Here is a 22,149-nt window from a genome sequence, read left to right on the forward strand (position 1 = left end):
CTAGAAGTTAAAAGAGCAGACAAAAATGGCATAAAAAGACCACATTACTAACATAATTGCTACAAACTTGTTTGAGAGCAATTAAGGAACCTTTTCTATAAATTGTTCATAATTTTGCGCTTTACAGTTAAAAATTACAGAAAAACAATATATTCTTTGTAATGATACATAGTTTTCAGTATTCAATATATTTGTTTTGGAGATCTACTTATTTTGAAATAAAACTATTAAAACACAAACCAACTACCGTCGGAAAAATTACTCTCGAATTACAGGTGGCGCAATTTAATTTAGGGCCTGCAGCCTCGTAAATTTTTCTTTATGGGTACGAGAATGGGTATGAGACTGGAAATTTTTCTCTATGGGTAAAACAAACAAAATATTATTTGTTTTGGAGATCTACTTGTTTTGAAATAAAACTATTAAAACATAAACCAACTAATGTTGGAAAAATTACTCTGGAATGACAGGTGGCACAATTTAAATAAGGACCAGCAGCCTTGTAAACTTTTCTTTATGGGTACGAGAACATCAGCCGACGGTAGGATTCGAACTCCAATCTGCTGGGTCCAACTCTGTCGCCTCGACCTAGATAACCACTCGGCTATCAATGACTGGTCATCGAGTCTCTAACAATCGTTTTGCATTGAAAAACTTTGATTCGAAGTGAAAGCAATTGAAATCTCTCAAAATCAAGAAGTGCGTGAAAAAGTCACTTTAGAAGTCAAAGATTATTCTAGCAGATAAGCGGAAAGCGGTGAAGCAACAAATTTGCATAAGACAGGCGTTTACAATAATTACTTCTCATTCGAGAGCAATTAATAAATGCCTTTAGCGCAAACTTCTTCTAACAAAAAATTCGTTGCATTGCCTGCGTATCACAATTTTGGTCGCCTTTTGCATCCATGTCATTATTAAGATTGTATGTGATATGTAAACAGCTTCGATTAAGTTGCATGAAACATGAGAGGAGCTGTTTTCGATTTGCAGATAGATAAAAAAAATTTCAGACATAACCGACTAACGTGGGGCGAATTGCTCTCGAACGACCAGCGAGCGCTTTCTTTCGGTTGTAGCCAGTTGAGCCATAGGAATGCTAGAACCAGGGGGTGAGCGGAGTGGGGAGGACCAAGCGTTGGGAGGGGTCAAGCGATGGGTGGGGGGACTGGGAGGCTGGACGCGAGGGGGGTCCAAATCGGCAAGTCAAGAGGAGGGTAAACGGGTGAAGTGGGGTTGGGTTGAGTGGGGGTTACTGAGGGGGTGGCGGTCAAATTTTTAAGATAAAACCACCTTTAGCACTATGAAATCACACTATTCGCATAGATACGCTAGCCTCTGATGTCTTGATTCCGAAACCGAAAACTACTTTAACACGGTGGAATTAATCGCATTTCAAATAAATATCCCTGCCAGTTTTAAATAATTTTGGAATGAGAGCAATTCAGATCACGTTAAAATCAAGAAGTCAAGCATAAAAAGTCACCAGAGAACGAAAATATTAGCATACACACGTTTAGCATAACTGCTTCATACTTCGTATATCATTTAAAAAATTAAGTTGGGAGGGGTCAGGCGATGGGTTGGGGGGATTGGCAGAATTGTCAAAATAACCATCACTTCGAGATCTTAACAAAATAAGCTTTTATAATGTTCAGAAGATAAAGGTTAAAATTGAGGTAAGATCAGCAGTATAAAAAGGATACGAATTGGTTCTGATAAAAGATGAAGAAAATTACCACACCTGCATTATGAAAACCAGGCTAAAATATACGCTAGAGGTACTTCAGGGCTAACACAATTGCTACAATCTTTAGCAGCTAGTTATGCTATTTCACGAATAAAACAAACGTATCAGTGATAGTATTGCGTTATGGTCTGGAACAGAATATAACAATCATAATGACGACAGGAAACTCATTGATTAATGAAACCAATGTGTACAACAGAATATCCGAAGCAAACAGTAATTATAGGTCAGATCATCATTTAATTAAATGTGGAGAGACCAAACAACTGAAAAATGAAAATTAGCTCTGATAAATGACTAAAAACACCATACCAGTACTTTGAAATAAGATTAAAATCCAGGCGAGCCACACTTTAGTTTTAAGATTATTATCATAGTTTTGAAAATTGCAAACAATGCTTTAACATGTCAGCGAAAGCATTTCTTAGTTTTCTGCACCATAATCTGAACCTCTCAAAGGAAATCTAAACTGTCAACTTGAGCGAGACGAGCAATCTGCAATTAAGCGTATTCAGATAGAACGATTCATGACGCCAATGAATGCTTCTTGGTTTACACCTGAAATTCGGATATTAATGAATTAATCAAAGAACAATTGAAGGTGATAGCATTTAAAAGCAACTTGAAAATTATACTACTATTAAGTTGTTTTTGTCGGAAAAAACTACTGTAGATTTAAAATAATGCCTGTGGAAGAAACTATTGTAAATTTAAAATAATGCCGGGAAATAATAAATATGAAATTTTAGCAATATGCAGTTAAAACAAGCACAAATTTTCTCCATAAAAGCCAGCAGCCCCGATATATTAAGTTCGACCAGTTGCAGACACAAAACATCAATAGATCAGCATTACGTCTCGCATATTTTGAAAATTTGAGATCTTAAAATGTAACTATTTTCTAAAAAAGTGAGCAAGTGTTTTCTGCAAAAAATTTCTTAAAGTCCCCTTTACTTAGTTCCCCTTTAGTTTTAAGCTTTGTTTCTCCCATTGCGCGCTTTCCAGTTTGATGTTTGCATGCGGATATTTTATTTACTAAACGTGTGCCAACGATAGTGAAAATGTCTTTATATTGCGAAGCAATGTTCTAATAACAACGGACTTTGGTAAAATTTGCATTTGTCCCATGGGCTTCTCTATGGCACTTTCTAATGCTGTGCTTGTGTCTTATTCTATCAAACGTTTTTCGAAAGAAAAAAATATTGCTGAGGCTCCATAGCTGAAAATTCATAACAATATCTGTCTTTTAAACGAGCTCCAATTTTATGAACATGGCGTATATTGATTCAGTACTCAACTCAGTCTTCAATTGTATTGTGCAGCAATTTTGTAGCTGTTGAAAATCGGCAAGCCAGAATTATACATCACGCAAAAATTGCGTTTTTCCAATTATCAGCGCTCCTTCCCAGCTGAATGGTCATATATCGTATACTCCCATTCTTCTCTTCTTGTTCCACTTTTTTCTCTTTTTATCATTATTGTATTTTTTTACAGATTTAACCACTGAAAAATCTTACATATAGAAACCCCCACACTACTACCCGTCATTTATGAAATGCGCAAAGTCTCAAACCTCATCAATGTATCAGAGACTAGCTATTTTAATTGCACATTTCTGTGCTGAAGACAACTACTTGAAGCTCAGTGGTCTATTCATCTCATCAAACCGGGAGGAGTAATTCGATCCCCACCAGGCACCAACTTTTTTGATTTTTCCTTTCTTCTACTCCCTCTATCACGTTCTAACTCTTGGCTTCAAATACAATTATACGTTTCTACATTAAAACACCAACTTGTAGTGTAGTAGTTTCTTCATCTGAACAAACCAGGCGCAGTAGTTCAATCCCCACCAGGCGCGAAGTCTTCATTTATTCTATTCATCAAGTCACACCCCTAACCTTCTTAAACAATTACACAATTTTATCATTAATACACCAAATTGTAGCGCAGTGGTGTATTCCTCAGCAAATCTATTTTTAATTTTATTCCATCTCTTTATTACGTCTGACCTCCTTCTTAAACATAATAAATAACATTTTCTATTGATCGAAAACTGACATTTGATATCTTACCTATAATGGAATATTAACAATAAGTTCAACATCTACGAGGCTGGCCAAGAACACCACGTAAAAGAAACGATAAGGAGAGCTAAAAAAGCCCTTCCCAGCAATTGAAGTGTTTCTCAACAACGAGTACAGTCAGTTGGCTGTGTTAAACTATGGAAATAGCTGTACTAACTTTTATCTTTGTCTTTTAATTTCAAAGAAATCTTATGTTTGTTTAATTAATGAAGCCTTCTAAATTGATCGAACTTGGTTGTACATACATTAATAATTTACCCCATTATCGTGAATATTCCATACTTAGGGGGCCAAAATTTCAAGGCGGTTGGGGCTTTTATGTAATGGTGAAAACCCCAAAAAGTCAGACAACAAGTGACATAAAATTCACTGTAAAAAGTTAAAATCATTGGAAAAAGTCCCGGGAAGAAGGTCAACATGTTCCAAAAATTGAAGATTCTTTTGGAATCTAAGAATCAAGTTTTTTTGGGCCGCTGTTGCAGTGATGAATGACTGCAATGGTCAATCTCGCAAACTCGCACATTTATTGAAGCAACATAGCACGCCTCGTTTGATAAATATCTGATCTTTTCAATTTTGTGCCCCCTCTCCCGCATCTGCACGTTCCTTATGTTCCTTGCATAATTACTCACTATTTAATAGGCACGTACTCTTTAACGGATCGCAAAGCAGGCTAATAAAAAAGACCACAGGACTAATGCAATTGCTACTAACTTCGTATGGGAGCAATTAAAAATGTTCTTCTAATAAAAAACACTAAGCGTAAGAGGCAATAAACAAATGGAGAAAGGAGCTACAAAATTTCAGTTGATCACAGTTTTAAACTGTAGAACCGTTTCAATTCATCTGATAATAAAGCGGGCCAATTTTCAGCTAAAAGAACCCTTTTACTGAGAAATTGTCCCCGATTAAATAGCAACAGCATCCAGACATGCAAACGTGAGCGATCTAGGTCAAGCAGCCGTACAGACGACACGTGATTTTAAAAAATTAATCAAATTAGTCACAAAATACGAGGCTCCAAATGTTATGCTAAGAAGTTTGTTTAAAACAAGTAACCAAAACGCAACAGTCTACTCAAGAAATGCAGCTTATTCGCAGCCTGCACATTTTTTTTCGGGAATGTGAAGATGCAAATTGACTTGATCGTCACACTCATGATAAATAATAATAGCAAAATCCCACCAAAAGTTAATCTCATGATGCGGCCGCCCTCTATTTGGTCTTCAAATTATGTGCAAAGAAATCCACATAATCGAGTGTCCACTTAGTTATTCAAGCAATCTTCAAATGTAATTATATAAACTGTTATAATTACCGAATGCAGCTCGTCGACACAAGGTTTAAATAATCTCCAGATTATAAATGTAAAAATAAAACTGAGATGCGGTCGTTTCAACTTTACTCGATGACTTCCATTGAGAAATTGGGATGAATAGCACTCAGCAGTGAGTAGTGAGATTCTAATTCTAGCAGTTGTAATGCGACTTGAACGAAGAGCAAACACAATTGGGAACAGTGGGAACATATGTTAAACAAAACAATTATGAATTGTTCAGCCACACAGATACCTCAGACAAAAGACACATCTACAGCGTGACACTACACAAGTAAACGGAATAGAGTCAACTCAATACAAAGCCCTGCAGAACAAAGCATTCCCATTCATTCTAAACAGCCTTAGATAAGGAGTTGCAATAGTAGGATGAGAGAGAACAGCTCTGCAGCCGTCCTTTGTAATTGGAACTAACCTTCGTCTGAAGCGCAGAGATCTACTGAGTTTTGACTTGTGAGTGATCCGTGTTCCATGTTTGTGTCATCACTGCTAGAATCCACAAAGTTCGCATCAGATGAAAGAGCCTGTTGCTGTTGGCCTGAGAGTTTCCTCTGAGCAGTGATCTCGATCGGAACTGTGAGTTGGTAGTGGTAAGGATTAATGCACGTGTTCTCCTGCAGCTGGGAGAGAGAGTTCGCTTTTGCACTGGAAGAAGAAGCAGAAGAGGTATTAGCACCAGTTGTATTAGACGAATGGGTAGTTTGGAAGCAACTTGAGGTTGCAGGGTGACAAGGAGTCAGTTGGGTAGCCTGCTTCACGCTAGGGTTCCTCCACAGCTTGTACACTGCAACATGTGGCACCACTTTCCGAGAACCAATCTGCATGCGACCATCCATTGAAGGTCTACAACAGGGGTAAGAGTTCAACAATAGCAGAGCAAACAACGCAAGACAAACAATAACGGAAAACGATTCTTTCCATCTCAGCATACTTTTGCTCTAGCCTCTCATCAAAGATCAGAGTCCTTTACAGGAAATTTTACTAAAAAAATGCCTGGGTGAACTCTATGTGCCTATCAACAAAATTTTGAAGCAATGGAAAGTGTGGATGTAATCCTAATGAAAAAATCCAAAAAAGCAGTTTTTGCTTGGTTTGATCGGACAAGCCTTGCCATTTCTTTAGTGCACAGGTTTTTTCTCAATTTTTGCAATTAAATTATTGCTCTCAAGTTCTGGCAGAAATTAAATCAAAAAGTACACTGAAAGCATAAGACAAGAAAAAGCTCTCATAAACACTATGGTATATTTCATTTACAGCCTAACAGAAAACAAGAGCTCTCGAGCGATTGTACTATAGACCTTTCTTCGTAGTGAAAACGTCCTTGTCACCAATTAACAACTTTTCGGCATAGTTTGAGAAGCTTTCATTAATGAAAGATAGTCGGCATAAAAATTTACAGCCACGAATTCGATATTTTACTGACAAGTAAGATCAAAAGTCAATTCATTTATTTTGCCAAATAAAACCGTTTCCAATTAAAACTTAAAGATCTGCAAATCCAGACAACCTGAGAGTGAAGAAGTCTACTTCAGTAAAAGACAGTCAATAATTAATGAATTACAACAACAAAGATATCAGTTTGCAAATACCGAAATTCAAAATTCGATTAACTAGCATGCCAACGGTATTTATAAAAGATTAACAGATCTTACAAACGCTTGAAGGTCATTAACGAGATAAACGGTAGATAAATCAAAGAAAAGGAGCACTCATTAGATACATATAAAGCTTATAATTAATAAACATAACCGACTAAACGTCGGATGAATTGCTCTCGAACGACTAGTGGGAGCTCTAATCAATTGCAGCCTGCTTCAGTCCGGGGGGAGCCGAAATGGGACTAAGAAGATCAATAGTGGGCTTCAAATAACCACATTAGGGATTAACATATACCACTATTAAGATTTAAAGTAAAAAATGGCACCAGTTTCGGCGCACTTTTCATTTGACTTTTAGTATTAAATTGCCGCCAATTGATTATAGCTGCTTGAAATTGTGTTTGAGAGAGAATTTTAGATCACGGAAATACAAAAAGTCACTCGAAAAGTCAAAATTGTCAAGCAAAAATTTTGCATAAAAAAGACACACACGTTTACAAAAATTGCTATGAACTTCGTTCAAGAGCAATTAATGTTCCGACCCCGCAACATTTTCGACTTAATTGAGGAAGATAAACTTTCAAAAATTCATAATTCATTCAAAAATATTTGATGCATCCATTTAAAAAAAAGTGCTTTGAACACAATGAGATCAAGTTATCTGATGCAATGAGATCAAGTGCGGCAATGAGATCAAGTTATCTGATGTTCAGTTCAGCCTTGGCGAAATTCAAAATTATCTTTCAAGGGTCCCCAGTAGCTCGACTCCTGCTTTTGATGGTATACCGCCGACTATTTTAAGTAAAGCTGCACATACATTAGCACCATTCGTCCATTTTGTTTTCACATAAATTCTTCATTCACAATTTTGGCCTGAGAACTGGAAATGTGCCTATGTAACCCCTATTCACAAAAAAGAACCTCGAGCGGACGTTGAAAATTATCGGCCTATTTCAATACTCCCGAGGTTATCTTTAGTTCTAGAGAAAATTCTATTTCTGTTCATTTATCCAAAGATTAAAGATCGGCTGAATCCTAGACAACATGGATTTCGTGCAAAACACTCTACAGTTACGCAATTGTTCACATTTCTGCATGAGTTATATCTGACGGAAACGTTGAACAAATTGTTGTTTATTTAGATTTCAGCAAAGCTTTTGATTCTGTGGACCACTCCACGCTGCTTTCGATGATTATTCATTTTGGTTTTGACGAAAATTTTGTGAAACTTATTAATTCTTATTTATCATCTAGACGTCAATGTGTTAAATTAGATGATGTTTTATCAGAGAGCCTCCCAGTTACTAGTAGTGTTCCTCGGGGAAGCGTGTTGGGACCGCTTTTCTTAATTTTCATTGATGACATGATTGACGTACCCGAAGTATCAAAAGTTTTCTGCTACGCTGACGACACGAAATTGCTCTGCCATGGCGACCTGTGCTTGAATAGTGCTCAAAATGATCTATGCTCGTTGCGGTTAGGGGCTTATAGTAACTATTTGTCTTTTAATTCAGCTAAAAGCGGTTATTTACATATTAGTAGAAGTGCATTGGATAATATACTTGGTGATGTCGAGATTCCTTCGCTTGATAATATTACGGATCTGGGAATTGAGGTATCCAAAACGTTGAAATGAAGTCTTCATATTCAAACAAAAATAGTAAAAGCTCGTCGATCGTTCAATTACTTGAAGCACAGTGTTCCGTTCAACCTCCCATCTGGAGTTAAATTCAATTTATTCAAGGCATGTGTTTTGTCGGTTCTACTATATGGATAACCTGCTTGGTTTCCTGAAATTTCTGATCTACGGAAATTAGAACAGCTCAATATCCATGGCCTGCGTTGGTGCTTTGGTTACAATGACTACTCCTCTCTGCTAAAATTATCCAACTCGCTGCCAATATGCTATCAACTCATTGAGCGTGACATACGTGTTTTTACGGCAATCTTAAACAAAGAGAATTGCATATCTTTTGACAAATTTTTCAAGTTGGACTCAAAGGTCTTAAATCTACGAACTCTTGATCGTGAACGTCTGGCAGTCACACGAGCTAAGAAAAGATGTACAGAAAAATCGTTTTTCTTCAGAGTTGAACGTATTATAAATGACGCCGCGGATTTTCTTAATGTCAGCATCAGTTTTTTCAAGGATACTTGCAAATCCAAAACCGCAACTCAAAATCTACTAATGGCAATGAGAAATCATAAATATGATTTTGACTTATCTTGCACCTGGTACCTTAGGTGTAGATGTAGTTTCTGTATAGCATGATTTTTTGTTCAATTAATCTTTTTTCTAGCTGTTACATAATTTATATCGTTTTTTTAAATCTTTGTTATATCAATTGTATCATCATCCTTGTTTATAAACTCAGAAGGTAATTGAAGTCTTTTACTACTACTAATACAAATCACCACGCAAACTTAATGCTTCATTAAATAATGCTTCATTCAATTTTAGCAACCAAACGTATTGCTCAAGTTCTCGCGGAAATTAAATCAAAAAGTACACTGAAAGCATAAGACAAGAAAAAGCTCTCATAAATACTATGGTATAATCCATTTCCAGCCTAATAGAAAACAAGAGCTCTCGAGCTATTGTACTATAGACCTTGCTTTGTAGTGAAAACGTCCATGTCGCCAATTAACAACTCGTCATAGTTTGAGAAGCTTTCATTAATGTAAGATAGTCAGCATAAAAAATTACAGCCGCCAGTTCGATAATTTTAATGACAAGTAAGATCAAAAGTCAATTCATTTATTTTTCCAAATGAAACCGTTTCCAATTAAAACTTAAAGATCTGCAAATACAGCCAATCTGAGAGTGAATAAGTCTTTCAATAAATACAGTTAATAAGTAAAGAATTACAACAACAAAGATATCAGTTTGCAAATACCAAAATTCAAAATACGATTAACTAGCATGCCAACGGTATTTATAAAAGATAAGCAGATCTTACAAACGCTTGAAGGTCATTAACGAGATAAACGGTAGATAAATCAAAGAAAAGGAGCACTGAATAGATACATATAAAGCTTATAATTAATAACAAGGAGGGTCGGTAATGTGCATTTGCACATAATGTTCCGACCCCGCAACATTTTCGTCTGAATTGAGGAACATAAAAACTTTCAAAAAATCATTCAAAATAATAAATGCATCTAATTAAAAAAATTGGTTCAAACACAAACCACCACGCTAATTAAATAAAGCTTCATTAGCGAGCCCGGGATACCTGCCATGAATGAGCATAAAACACAACACAAAAAAATAGCTTGCAGATTGCCAGAAAACAGTCGCAATAGCTTTGTAGATCTGCAGTCTAAAAGATTTAAGACAGAATAAAAATTAATCTTTTCATTAAGAAAGATATAAGATTTTGAGATTTTGATTAGAAATCTAACTTATTGCTGCTTCCATTAGCTGCTCTTAAATAACCTTCAATTATAGTGATATACACTCACTTTACCTTATCTCTTTGAATTCAAGTAAAAAGTCAAATTCAGAGTGAGGAAGTCATTTTTGAGAGTGAGGTAAGTCACGAGTGACCAAAGACCTAATCAAGCGAATGAACAAAACTCGCTCTACTTAGAGTGAAAATGCATGAACGAATGAACAAAAAGCAGATTTGTAGTGATTGTGACGTCATATGGTTGTAACAAAAATCGTGACGACGAAATAAAAAACATAGAACAAGTCCTGACGTACAATTCAAAGAATTTTCATTGGCTAAACAAAAAACTAGACCTAGAACGGACTATGAATCGATTGGGAATACCATTTAGAAAATCCAATTCAAAAAACCGAAAAAACAGTAAAAAACAAAGTGAAATTGCCGCACGTGAACCAAAAACCACTAGCGAGAAAGCGAATCTTGGTTCAAACATCATTTTTTCACTCTACCTCAAAATTTGAGCGAAAAAATTTCACGCCGCAAAAGCACTCGCTTTTTTGCTCCACTTCCTGTTTCGGCGTGACAAAAATCACTACTCCAATTTGACTTCAAAAATCATGAAAATGTGTGAACAGATCTTTAAAAAAAGACAGCGCCACAATGCAATTCAAATTCTTTGAATTGTAAAAACCAAGAGGAGGCCAATAATAGCCTCAGCTATCTCTTCGCGGCTATTCATAAAACAAGCAATAATTATGACCAGAACTGAACGTATATCTCTTTAAAAATATATAACAAGAACCTAAACTAAGCAACTTCACCTGCATTTCATCACAAACAATATGAGACCTGTCTTTATTGAGAATAAATATCAAGTAGACAAAAAAAACGAAAAGGGGCAAAGTTAAAAACACATTTATAATTTTTGAAGACAAATAATTTCAAAGTAATGAAAACCAATAGATATTAACTGAAATCATTCAATAGCTTCATTTATACCACCTTAACCTTAGGAAGCCATTGAGACCCCTTATCCAAAAGAACAAATACAGAGAAAGGACAAATGCAGGCAAAAAAGTCCAATAAATTTTAGAATGAAAACGGCGTTGAGGCCGTTAAAATCATTATCTATTGAGTAAAAATAGTATAATCAATACTGACTTCTTTCAATGTCGTTAATGCGACAAGTGACTTCTCCCTGATGTGCATTAAGGTGATAATGTAACCAGACAGCAAAAAAAACCTCAAAATTGGGAAAATGTCCAAAATCAAAAAAGCTATGAAAACTAGTAGTACGAATTTTTTCAAGTAGAAAACAACCAACAGTTTCTCAATAAAGAGCAATAAATTGATTTACTAGTAACTGCTCGTTTCAGCTGTTAGAGGAGTATCTAATTCGACAAAAAAGTTAAATAGATCAAATAAATCGTGAAGTTTTGGTATGATCAAGATATTTACCAGAGGTAAATACAGCCCTCATCTGAGTAAACAAAAATTGTATCACCAGTTTTTATGCCTGCTTGTACGATCAGTTTTCACGAAGTGGGCTAAATAAGCATATCTGGTACCATTTTGCAAGAAAAGAAAAAAACTAACTTTTCAAAAAAATAGCTAAATTTAACTCAAAAGAGCCGGTTTAAACGATTCAGCAACTCTTTTATCACTAAACACAAAATCAACAAGACTATAAAAAACAATAATAAACAAAAATAAGACAAAAACAGAACATTTTCATTCAAAAAATTTAATCGAAGCCAAACTTGAAACTGAAAAGCGAAGATATTAAATTTGAAATATTTTCAAATTTAATTTCCTCAGAACCTCAGGTTTTAATTGTTATTCGCAGTATCTTTTAACTCCATCCGAGAAAAGCATTTCAAAAGAAAGAAGCACAAATACAATTCAACAAATGATGAAGAAGCTGTCAACTCTTTCCGTCTTCTCAAAGCCTAATCTTTTCTTGTTTTCATTTTCAACAGTCATTTCAAAAGCGAGTCAATCAGAACAAACCGCAAATCAAAAGAACAAGATTTTTAGACTAACATCAAATATAGCCGTTAGATAGCCCGAATCGCTGCGAAATGGACTTGCCTACCGTAACAAACTGATAGACACAGATAGAGAACTGAGTTGGAAGTAGTTATCGCGGTCACCTATAAAATTTAATTCAAGGGGCTATGGTGTATCATTAACATTTTCGTGTGCAGAAAGGGATGTTGTGCAAAGTTTTGACAACGTCGAGGTTCGAACCTCAATCCACGGCGCAGGAATTTGAAGAATCAACCCCATTCAGTCGGTTTTCTTTTAGCAGCAGAGATAGTTGCGAGCAATATAGGTCACGCAATAAGCAAGAAATCAAGCGTGAAAGACATGAAAAAAGTTAAGCTAAAAATGTTCTAGAACAAGTGTCAAACGAAAAAGAGCGTCAGAGGACAAAACGAAAAACCAAGCACACCGCAATACAGCTAGGCGCAGCTTATAGCTATAAAAATCGCAGAAAAATATGAAGTTAAAACCCTTTTCCAGCTTTTAGTGATATTGTTGTACCCTTTTTCAATCAAATGTCTCAAACAGCTAATCTCACTGAAAACTAAACTTGATCTCTATTTTGATAAATGGAGAGCAGAATAGCATTGCGAATTAATTTTTACCAACCAAATGAGATTTGAAGCGAGCGTTAAGAATTTATTTTTTCCAAACCAATTGTCTCGAGGTTGTTTTCATAACAATGACCCAAATGTAACTTCGGTTTTCTTTTGATCCAAAACTAGCTCAAAACTTATTACACCATTTTGTCAATAAAACTCTTTTGCATAGTTGCACGAAGGAAAACCGAAGAAGACATGAAAAGGTTAACGAAAGAAATAGAAGTCATGTTTTTATAACTTCAAATTTTATTAAGAGAAATAATTTATGAGTTAATTGATATGGCTAGAACTGTCCACTGATACAACTGATAGTCATCCAGATTATTTGTCCGACTTGTAGCTTTTGATGAAGTTTGTCTCGTTCAATTCTCCCTTGCTGAAGTTATTAACTGCTACCCAGTCTTCCAGCCTACAAATTATGGTCAGCTGAACAGCTGCGCTCCCAAGGAGATCTAGAAGCATCGTCTTGCTTTTCTGTTAAAGGCAAAGCCAAGGGTAGTTTAAAAATCACGTTAGTTAAAATTCTAGACTACAGGGCAAGACAGTTTTAATCAATTGTGCTCATGGGTTTGCCGAATTGTTCCTGCTATTTTTGCTGAAAAAAATATTGAGGACTGCGCTAAGATATTTATATAAGATGAGACGTTTTTTGCTCGTCTCTCCCAATGCATTTCAACTGAATAGTTCTCACTAGAGCAAGGTAGATGTTTGCAACTTCCTCAAGCAGATATGCCTTCGGGAAAGTTAGTTTCTTATATTCTTACAAGGTGTGCGGTATGTACATACTGAAATGTTAGTCCCTCCAAATTGATTTAACCGTTTTGTAAAAACTCTATTGCGCCGGGCTACGCGAAGGAAAACCACAGACATAAAAAGGTTAACAAAAATAAGTCTTGTCTTTAACTTTAATTTTCATTATTTGAAAACATTTCAACGAATGTTATGCCTACTGAAATCAATTCGCGAGTTGATTAATATGACAAGAAACTCTGTGCACTGATACAACCGTTAATCCGTTAGACTATCTGTCCGACTTGCAGATTATTTACCTGCTTTGTGTACTTGTTTCATCACCGCCTTATTTGTTGCCTTGAAGTTATTTGCTAATACGGTCTTCCAATTTGCAAACGTTGAGTGTAAAAGTCGATTAAACAGCAGCTCTCCCTATGAGGTCTACAAATTCATCAAAAATTATTCATGATTTCCCCAATTGTTGCTGGAAAAGAGAAAGAGGATTGAGCCAAGATATGGATGCACGATCAGACGTTTTTTGCATATCTCTCCTAGGCGTTTTTTATTCAACAAATTAGTTATCATGAGCAAGGTCCTCTGATCATGAGATGTGTGCAAACTCCTCAAGCCGACACGCCTTGAGAAGTTCAGTTTTTGAAAGTCTTACAAGGTGTCTGATTGGTATCTACTGAGCGGTTAGTATCTACGCAGACAACAATCTCAACGTGGAATGGGATCCAACAGTTTTTCTTTCCCCAGAACTTGGATGAACACACTTAACAATATTGATTCAGATTTTCTTGATTGGTACTTTTCTGTCAGTTCTGCTTTTTCAGCCTTGCTAGAGCTCCACAAGGTTCCGATACACGTTATTTTCTTATTTAGTGCTTCGTCACTATCCTCTTTCAAGGAGTTGATCACTGGCGTCCCTGATCAAATATATATTAACTCGATGTTTTTTAGCACACCATTCCAGCCTCACATTAGCCTTTGAACTCTACGGAGCAATTATGAACATATTTACCTCAGAAAGATTCTGACGTTTGCAACTCAATTTATAGTTTGTGTTCTCCCGTTGTTACGTTTTGATCCAAACATAACTCTCTCAGAAGAAATGCTCTCAAACGACAGGCGAGGGCAGTTTAATTTAGGGATGTATCTTAGACATTTCTTCATGGGCGCAAAAACCAGCGACCTCCAGAATAACAGTCTGATATCTTAACCACTTACATACAACGGTTTAGATGTTAAACCGCTCAAAACCACTTCTATATAGCGCAAAACAATAAGAGCAATTTCAATTACTCAAAATGAAGAACCGAACCGTGAAAAAAATTACTGAAGAAGTCGTAGAATGTTATAGAATAAAAGCACAAAAACGGTCAAGCAAAAATTTGCATAGAAAAGACCAACACGATTACAATAATTGCTTCAAAATTCTTTCGAAATTTAATAAAAATGCTATTGCGCTGGGTTGCACGAAGAAAAACAAAGAAGATATAAAAGGTTAAAGAAGAAAACAAGTCATTTAATAATTTTATATTCAGTATTTGAAATAAATCAAACTAATGTTGTGCCTACTGAAATTGTTTCAAGAGCTAATTGATATGGCTGGAAACTCTGCGCACTGAGAGAACTGCTGCTTTGTCAGACTATCTGTCCAACTTGCAGCTTTGAAGATGTTTATCTGCTTGAATTATTTGTCCTTTCACCACCTAATTTGTTGCCTTAAAGTTAATTGCTAATACCAATCCTTCAATTTGCAAACGTTGACTGTAAAGGTCGGTTAAACAGTAGCTCTCCCCATGAGGTCTAGAAGCACCATCTTGCTTCTCTCATACGTTATAAAGCCAAGGGTAGTTTAAAATTTTAACGTAAAATTCATGAATTCAGAGCAAAACAATATTCATAAGAAGTGTACATGGCTTTCCAAATTGCTGTTTGTTGTTGTTGTTGTTGTTGGGGATTTACAGTTTTCACTGAGGGGATTTTCGTCCCAGTCGTCGTCTTAGAAAATTGTCCTATTATTTCTGCAGATCTGACAGTCACAGCATAGATGCCAGCTACAGATGTTATTTTCGTCGAATCGCTCGTTTACAAACTTCCACATGAAATTTAAAACTCGATTTTTAAGGCCTTTTTTCGTATTAAATTCAATGTATTTTTCTATTCGATTTGCTAGTCTGCATGTACGGAAAAAGAAATTATTTCTAGCCTTTTCAGTTCTGGGAGCTTGAATAATTCATTTGTTCTCACTTTTTCTGAATTTTGTTTCAGCATTGGTAAAAAGCTATCGTCTTCTGTCAATTTCGATAAAAGTAGAATGTCATTTAGTTGCATGAACATTGGTAGTGGTAGTATGTTAAGAAGTCTCAGTTGATTTGGATACGGCATGACTTTTTGTCCAAGGATCCATTTGACTACTTTCTTTTGAAATCTTTCAAGCTGTTGTAGCTCACCTCGGTTCGGATTTATACATGCAGAGCCATATAAGAGTACTGGCAACTTTAATGACTTGTAGAGTCCGAGCTTGATCTCTTGTCTTAGTTGAAGAGCTATGTTTCGTCGAAGTAGGTAGAGTACTTTGTTCGCTTTTTTCAGTCGTTCTTCGATGTGTGTCTTCCACGTCAGGTCATGGGAAACATAGATGCCGAGATCTTTGATGACTTTGGATGACTCTAGTTTAGTGCCCATAAGCTCGTAATTTTGTGTTTGACCTCTTATGCTCAGCTTTGCACATTTGTCCATGGCTAATTTCATTTTATTTTCGTTTACCCACTGTTCAATACCATTGAGATCGTTTTGAACTTGCCAAAACGTTTTCTTCACTGCAAGAATTTTTAGGTCATCCGCGAAGATAAATGGGTCAGAGAAAACTAACACATCAGGTAGGTCATTGATGAATATGCTAAACAGGAGTGGTCCGAGAAGAGAACCTTGGAGTACCCCACTTGTTACATCTAAAGTTTCCGATCTTGTGTTGTCTACCCGAACGAATTGTTTCCTATTGTCTAAGTAGTCAATGATGATTTCTAATAGGCAACCTCCCACTCCAATATTTGCAACTTTTTGTACAAGCTCAAAATGCGGCACTTTGTCGAAAGCTTTGGAGAAATCTGTGTAAAATGCTACAATTTCGGTGCTTGATTCGTTATCGAGTGCGTCGTGAATTGATTTCAAGAAGAATAGCATATTTGTATTAACTGAGCGTTTTTTTAACAAATCCATGTTGGTATTCTGTTAGGAATTTTTCGAAGTGAGCGTATAAAGCTGAACAAATGCATTTCTCAAAAACTTTACTGTCAACGTCTAAAAGAGAGACTGGTCGGTAATTTTCTACTTTCCGTCTGTCATCTTTTTTGTAGATTGGTGTCACAGCTGCAATTTTCCAGGAGTTTGGGATTTTTCTCAGTCGTTTTATCTGCTTGAGAAGTACATTTAAATTCTTACTTGTTTCGCGTGCTGTACGTTGGAAAAATGCAGGCGGTATGCCATTTGGGCCTCGCGACTTTGTGGCATCTAGCGAAAGAAGTATTTCGTAGATTGCTTTCTTTGAGATTTCGAAGTTTGTAATTTCAGGATTTCTCAATTTTACATCTTGTATACTGAAAGGAATTTTGGGTGAGAACACTGAGTGAAAGAACTCGTTCATCATGTTGACTTGCTCTTGCATTTTTGTGCTCTGTTGATTTTCTTTGATTAGTAATTTTGGAAGGCTGGGTGATTTTTTCAGGCTTTTCAAGTGTTTGAAGATTGTACCGGTATTTCTTGCACGCATGATTTTCTCCTGATATTCAGTCCTGTCCAGTTCCGATGATTCTATCAATTGGTTTTCAAGTTTAAGAACTTCTTGTTTTCGATAACTAGTGGGTTTTTCGGATAAGAGTCGTTTTTGGGTTTGTAGTCTCTTCATGTTGTAAGAAGTGAAACTTGATATCCAGGGAGGTAGACTTTGTCGGTGTCTAGTTCTTTTGGGGACGTGGACCTCGAATATTTGATCCATGTACTGGTAAAATTCTTCGCACATGTTGTTTATGTTAGTGAAGCAAACTGGTTTGAAGGGTTCAGTACTTAAAATTTTATTTATGCTTTCGTAGTCAGCGTTTCCGAAACTTCTAAAATTTCCAAGATTTTCTTTGGCGTCTTGGCGTGGACATTCTAGTGTTAACTGGATTGATTTATGATCCGAGCAGTCGTAAATTGAGGAAAATTTCTCGTCGAGATGTGCCACCAAATTACAATTTTTGTAAAATGCTACATCTAGAGTGTTCTGCCCACAGGTGGGGAAGTTTATGATTTGTCTGTATAGGGATTCTTCAAACAATTCAATGACTTCGTTTTCTTCTCCATTTGTACTTGCTAGAGTTTTCCAGTTTACATCAGGACAGTTTATATCCCCACATAAAATGGTCGTTTTTGATTTAGGAATGATTTTAAGGAGTTTTTGGAAATCGTTAACCTCGTAACGGTACGGGCTAGTTCTTGGGGGGTTGTAAAAGGCACAAATAAAAATTTCGTTCTCAGCTAATTCTATTTTGCAGACAAGACTAGAATCCGGTTGCTCAGAAATGACTCTTTCGGAGATGAAGGAGTTCTTTACTGCTATGAGGGCTCCTCCGTGGGTATTTTTGTCTTGATCCATTTGTCTGTCTTGTCGGTAGATGCAATAGTCATTTAGAAATAGTTCAGATGATGGAATATTGTCATTGAGCCAAGTTTCACAGAGACATATAACGTTGTAGTCTGAGTTTATTACAGCATTTGCAAACTTAATTCTCCTCTCTACGTTCACAAGGCTCCTTACGTTTAGTTGCAGAATGTTAACAAAACCTAGTCAGTTTGACTTGGTTTCTACGGAGGCAATCTCCACTTTCGCACCATCGTTGAATAGTTCTAAATTTCGAATTTTGAGTTTATCTCGAGGAACTCCTTCTGTCAACAGTTCTCTTCTCTTTTTCAGAATCAGGTTTTCATTGAGGGCATCTTCTTTGCTGAGAGCTGGTAGCAAGTAAATATTTCTCTTTGCTAATTCCTCTCGATGTTCAATACTTTTGGCTAAGGCTAGCCTGGCTTCATGTTCGTTAGTGACCGTTACTAAAAGAGTTCATGGTTTCTTCCGTTCTCTCTTGAATTCACCTAGTCGTTTGAGTTCCTTCACTTCAGGCCTAACGCCTATTTCACTCAGTATTTCATTTACTTCGTCAGTTGTGGGGACAAGATTTTCAGCTTTTGTTTTGTTATGATCTTCAGGGATCCCTTGTATTCTGAAACTTTGTTTGATGTTGTCGACGCCTTTCTCTTTCTTAATTAACTTTCCAAGTTTCCTATCTGTCTCCTGTGTGGATTCCACGGAGACCACGGCAGCATACGTTTTATCAACTTTTTCACAAGTTGTTTTGATGGCGGTTTCTATCTTTTTGTCTACAAGCTCTGTCAATCTCTTTTCCATGTTTTTGAGTTGATTGCTAAAGTCCAAATTTTCTATCTTCTCGGTCATGTTCGCCATTGTTCTGCATCTTATGAATTTATCTCGCTCGTTTTTGTCCACGCATTCATTGCTGAGAAGCATAATGTTGTTTCCAAGATCTATTATCCCGTTGAGGGAGGCCGAGGACAGTCCTGTGCAAATAGTCGTCATGTGTATATGACAGTTGCAGGCAACGCATGTATATGTTTTCTCTTGTGCCTGTATTGGCTTGTTACAGGTCTTACAATTTTTTCCCATTTGTTTCGTAAGCTCTGATCAATTCCAATTGAACTTAATCAGCAGGAGTTTCACAGAACTTACTACGTTGACTAAAAATTTTGATCAAGACCAATTGAACTTAATCAACAGGAATTTCACAAAATAATTTGATGAAGATTTAAATTTTTGATCGATTCCAACTGAACTGAATCAATAGGATTTTCACAAAAATTTTGAATAGAAATTGCGATAGGGCTTAACAAAAGCTAAACGATTTTGCTTAAATTGACGACTGGGACTAAAAACTGGCTTTGATCAATTCCAATTGAACTCAATCAATAGGAATTTACAAAACCAACCTAGTGCTAGACTTACTCAAATTTTGGCTGCGTTTCGTTTCTTTTGCTTTTTCTTTCGTTGCTGTTGAGACGGGCTGTGTTTCTTTTTGATAATCGCTTTTAGATTGTCGCCGTGATTTCGTACAATAGTAAGGGTTTTGATTTCGAGGTGTGGTGCAAGATGTAGTTGGCTGTAGTTGCGAACAAGTTCTTTGTCCTTTTGCTTTCGCCTCGAAAGAAGGTCCTTTACGATGTGTAGAACAGGTATTCCCGTTCCCTTCAGCTCTTTGTAAACGTCTGGTGCTCCTTCTCTTACGCAGTAAACTATTCCAACTACTTTATGCTTGATATTCTTGATTTCGTTCACAAGTTGTTCTGGGGTAAGTGGCTTTCTGGGGTCTTTGCGGGGGCTTGTCACAGAGTTATTGATTAGATCGTGCCAAATAATCAACTGCTCGTTTTTCGGTATCAATCGAAGTCGTTTTTGAATAATTTTAGACTTATCTTGAGCTCCTCGGTGAAGATTGTATCCTGGCTTCGTGATCACTTGTCTGGATAATCGCTTCTTGATGTTTGTCCACCTCTCCAAGGAATGGTGAAGAGAACTTGCTCCAATAACAATTACCATTTACAAACAAGGGCCACCACGGCTGCCCTGAACAAACATTATAACCTGAAACTATTTAATGAGCCAAGACATCGATGTGCAATCAGACGTTTTTCGAATACCTCTCCTGTGCATTTTATTCGACTGAATGGTTATCACTGGAGCAAGGTAGATTTGTGCAATTTCCTCAAGCAGACATGCCCTTGGGAAGTTTAGTTTTTGAAAGTCTTAAAAGGTGTAATTTGTATCTACTGAGTGGCTAGTATCTAAGGAGACAATACAGTCATCGTGGAATGGGATCCACTAGTTTTGCTTTCCCCAGAACTTGAATGAGCATATCTTCACTATCTTCGTCACTATCTTCTTTTAACGAGTTGATCATTGGTGTCACTGATTGAATATATATTGATTCGTTTTCGAGGAGAACGTGGAAACATCAAGATTAGCACCACACCGTTCCAGCTTCAATTTAGCGTTTGAACTTTTCGGAGCAGTTATGGCCATATTTACATCTCGACGGTTGTAGACGTTTGCACCTTTGTTTATAGTTGTTGTTTTGCGGAATTAGAAAATAAATTAAACGGGGGAGTGATCCACCCAATGGACGGAACAATGAGCCCTCACTATGAAACATCACAGCAGCGTATGTAAATTTACCGCAAAAATACATGCTCATAGCATCGTCAAACAGCAGGCAACACAATGGATTTATATCGAAGGTCATTGACGTAAGCCGAATCAAGTAACTGCTTTTAGTATTGTCTAGTAAAATTGATTGTTTTGCCGTGTAACGTTGCTCAAAATGTCACAGCAATTGAGTTAGACATTTTTTGCATAAAAAAGACACGTCTATAATTGCTAAACTTTGTTCGAGAGCAAATAAAAACAACTGATAACTTATAGACCCAAGTTGCGCTAGAAAATTAGATTGTGAGAGATTATTTTTAACCTGTCTAACTAGTCTAGCATAATACGATGCAGACAAAGAATGAACATGTGGTAATAGAGTGAGTTGATTATTATTTGTTATTATTTGACTGATTTCACTGGCACAGGTAGTATGTCATTTTATAACTTGGAGCTTGAGTTTCATCTTTAAAATATTTCACTGTAATTTTTGCCCAGAAAACATTGCTCCGCTTTTGAACGTTGCTGCGCCTAATATTCGTGCAAAATGGAGGGTAGAAAACATCTTTGAAGGAATTGGGATACACATTCTCAGAACAGATCGTTAGCTTTGTGCTCTGTAGTGGAGATTAACATTTTATTCTCATGGCTCAAGTTGCCAAAACATCATTACTATTACTACAATCACCTTTTGATGAAAACACATTTGGTCGGTTGGGTTCCTCTCGAAGCAAGAGCTTTAAGAAGCTCATCGTAACTTCGCGATACCATGTTTTTGACCAGAGCGAGAGCAAACCGCTCCTCCCAACGTAACTCTTCAGCATTGGTCTCTTTCGTACTGGCTTTGAGCGATAACAAGCATTTAACCATTTGTGTTCTTGGTTGTAATAATGCCTGATGTGGTGTTGGCAGTTCATCTTCGTTAAGTGGCAAGGATAAATTCCGAGAATATCTGAACATTATTTCACGAGCGCAACACAAAACTCATATCATTCCAATGTTAAAACAGCAGCAGCAACATCAGGGTCACCCGCAATCAACATACGCGGTGTGATCTCAACAAAAACCTAGAAGCACCAAAGATCAATTACCAATAGCTGATCATAATTATTGCAAAAAGAGAAAAGATGCGATCTAGCCTAATTGTGATAACCTTATCAATTAGTTTCATACTGTCTGAATGAAATGGGTGGAAAAAGGGGATATGAGCGAACCAATGGATGGAGCAGTGAGCCCCAATGAAATATCACAGGAGCGTATTTAAATTCACCACACGAACCCATTGTATTTTGAAATTACAGCAACATGCTAGGCTCTAGGAGCAACGCAAGGTTGAAATATTACTATACTA

The 22,149-nt window shown here is 36.6% G+C and overlaps 1 protein-coding gene across 2 annotated transcripts in view; it reads right to left on the bottom strand.

Moving 5' to 3' along the window:
• LOC142349206 (uncharacterized) overlaps positions 1–21,862 on the bottom strand; it is a 75,724-nt gene extending 53,862 nt beyond the window's left edge. For both annotated transcript variants that reach the window (XM_075400619.1, XM_075400618.1), the window contains exons 1-2: positions 21,487–21,862; positions 5,583–6,010 (exon numbers count right to left, since the gene is read on the bottom strand). In XM_075400619.1, coding sequence (XP_075256734.1) covers positions 5,583–6,010; positions 21,487–21,758 — 700 coding nt within the window. In that variant the 5' untranslated portion in view covers positions 21,759–21,862. The remainder of the gene's footprint in view (positions 1–5,582; positions 6,011–21,486) is intronic.
• Positions 21,863–22,149: the final 287 nt, after the last annotated feature.

Source organism: Convolutriloba macropyga, chromosome 11 (genome assembly GCF_964194025.1).
Source record: "Convolutriloba macropyga chromosome 11, txConMacr16.3, whole genome shotgun sequence".
Classification (NCBI taxonomy): domain Eukaryota; kingdom Metazoa; phylum Xenacoelomorpha; order Acoela; family Convolutidae; genus Convolutriloba; species Convolutriloba macropyga.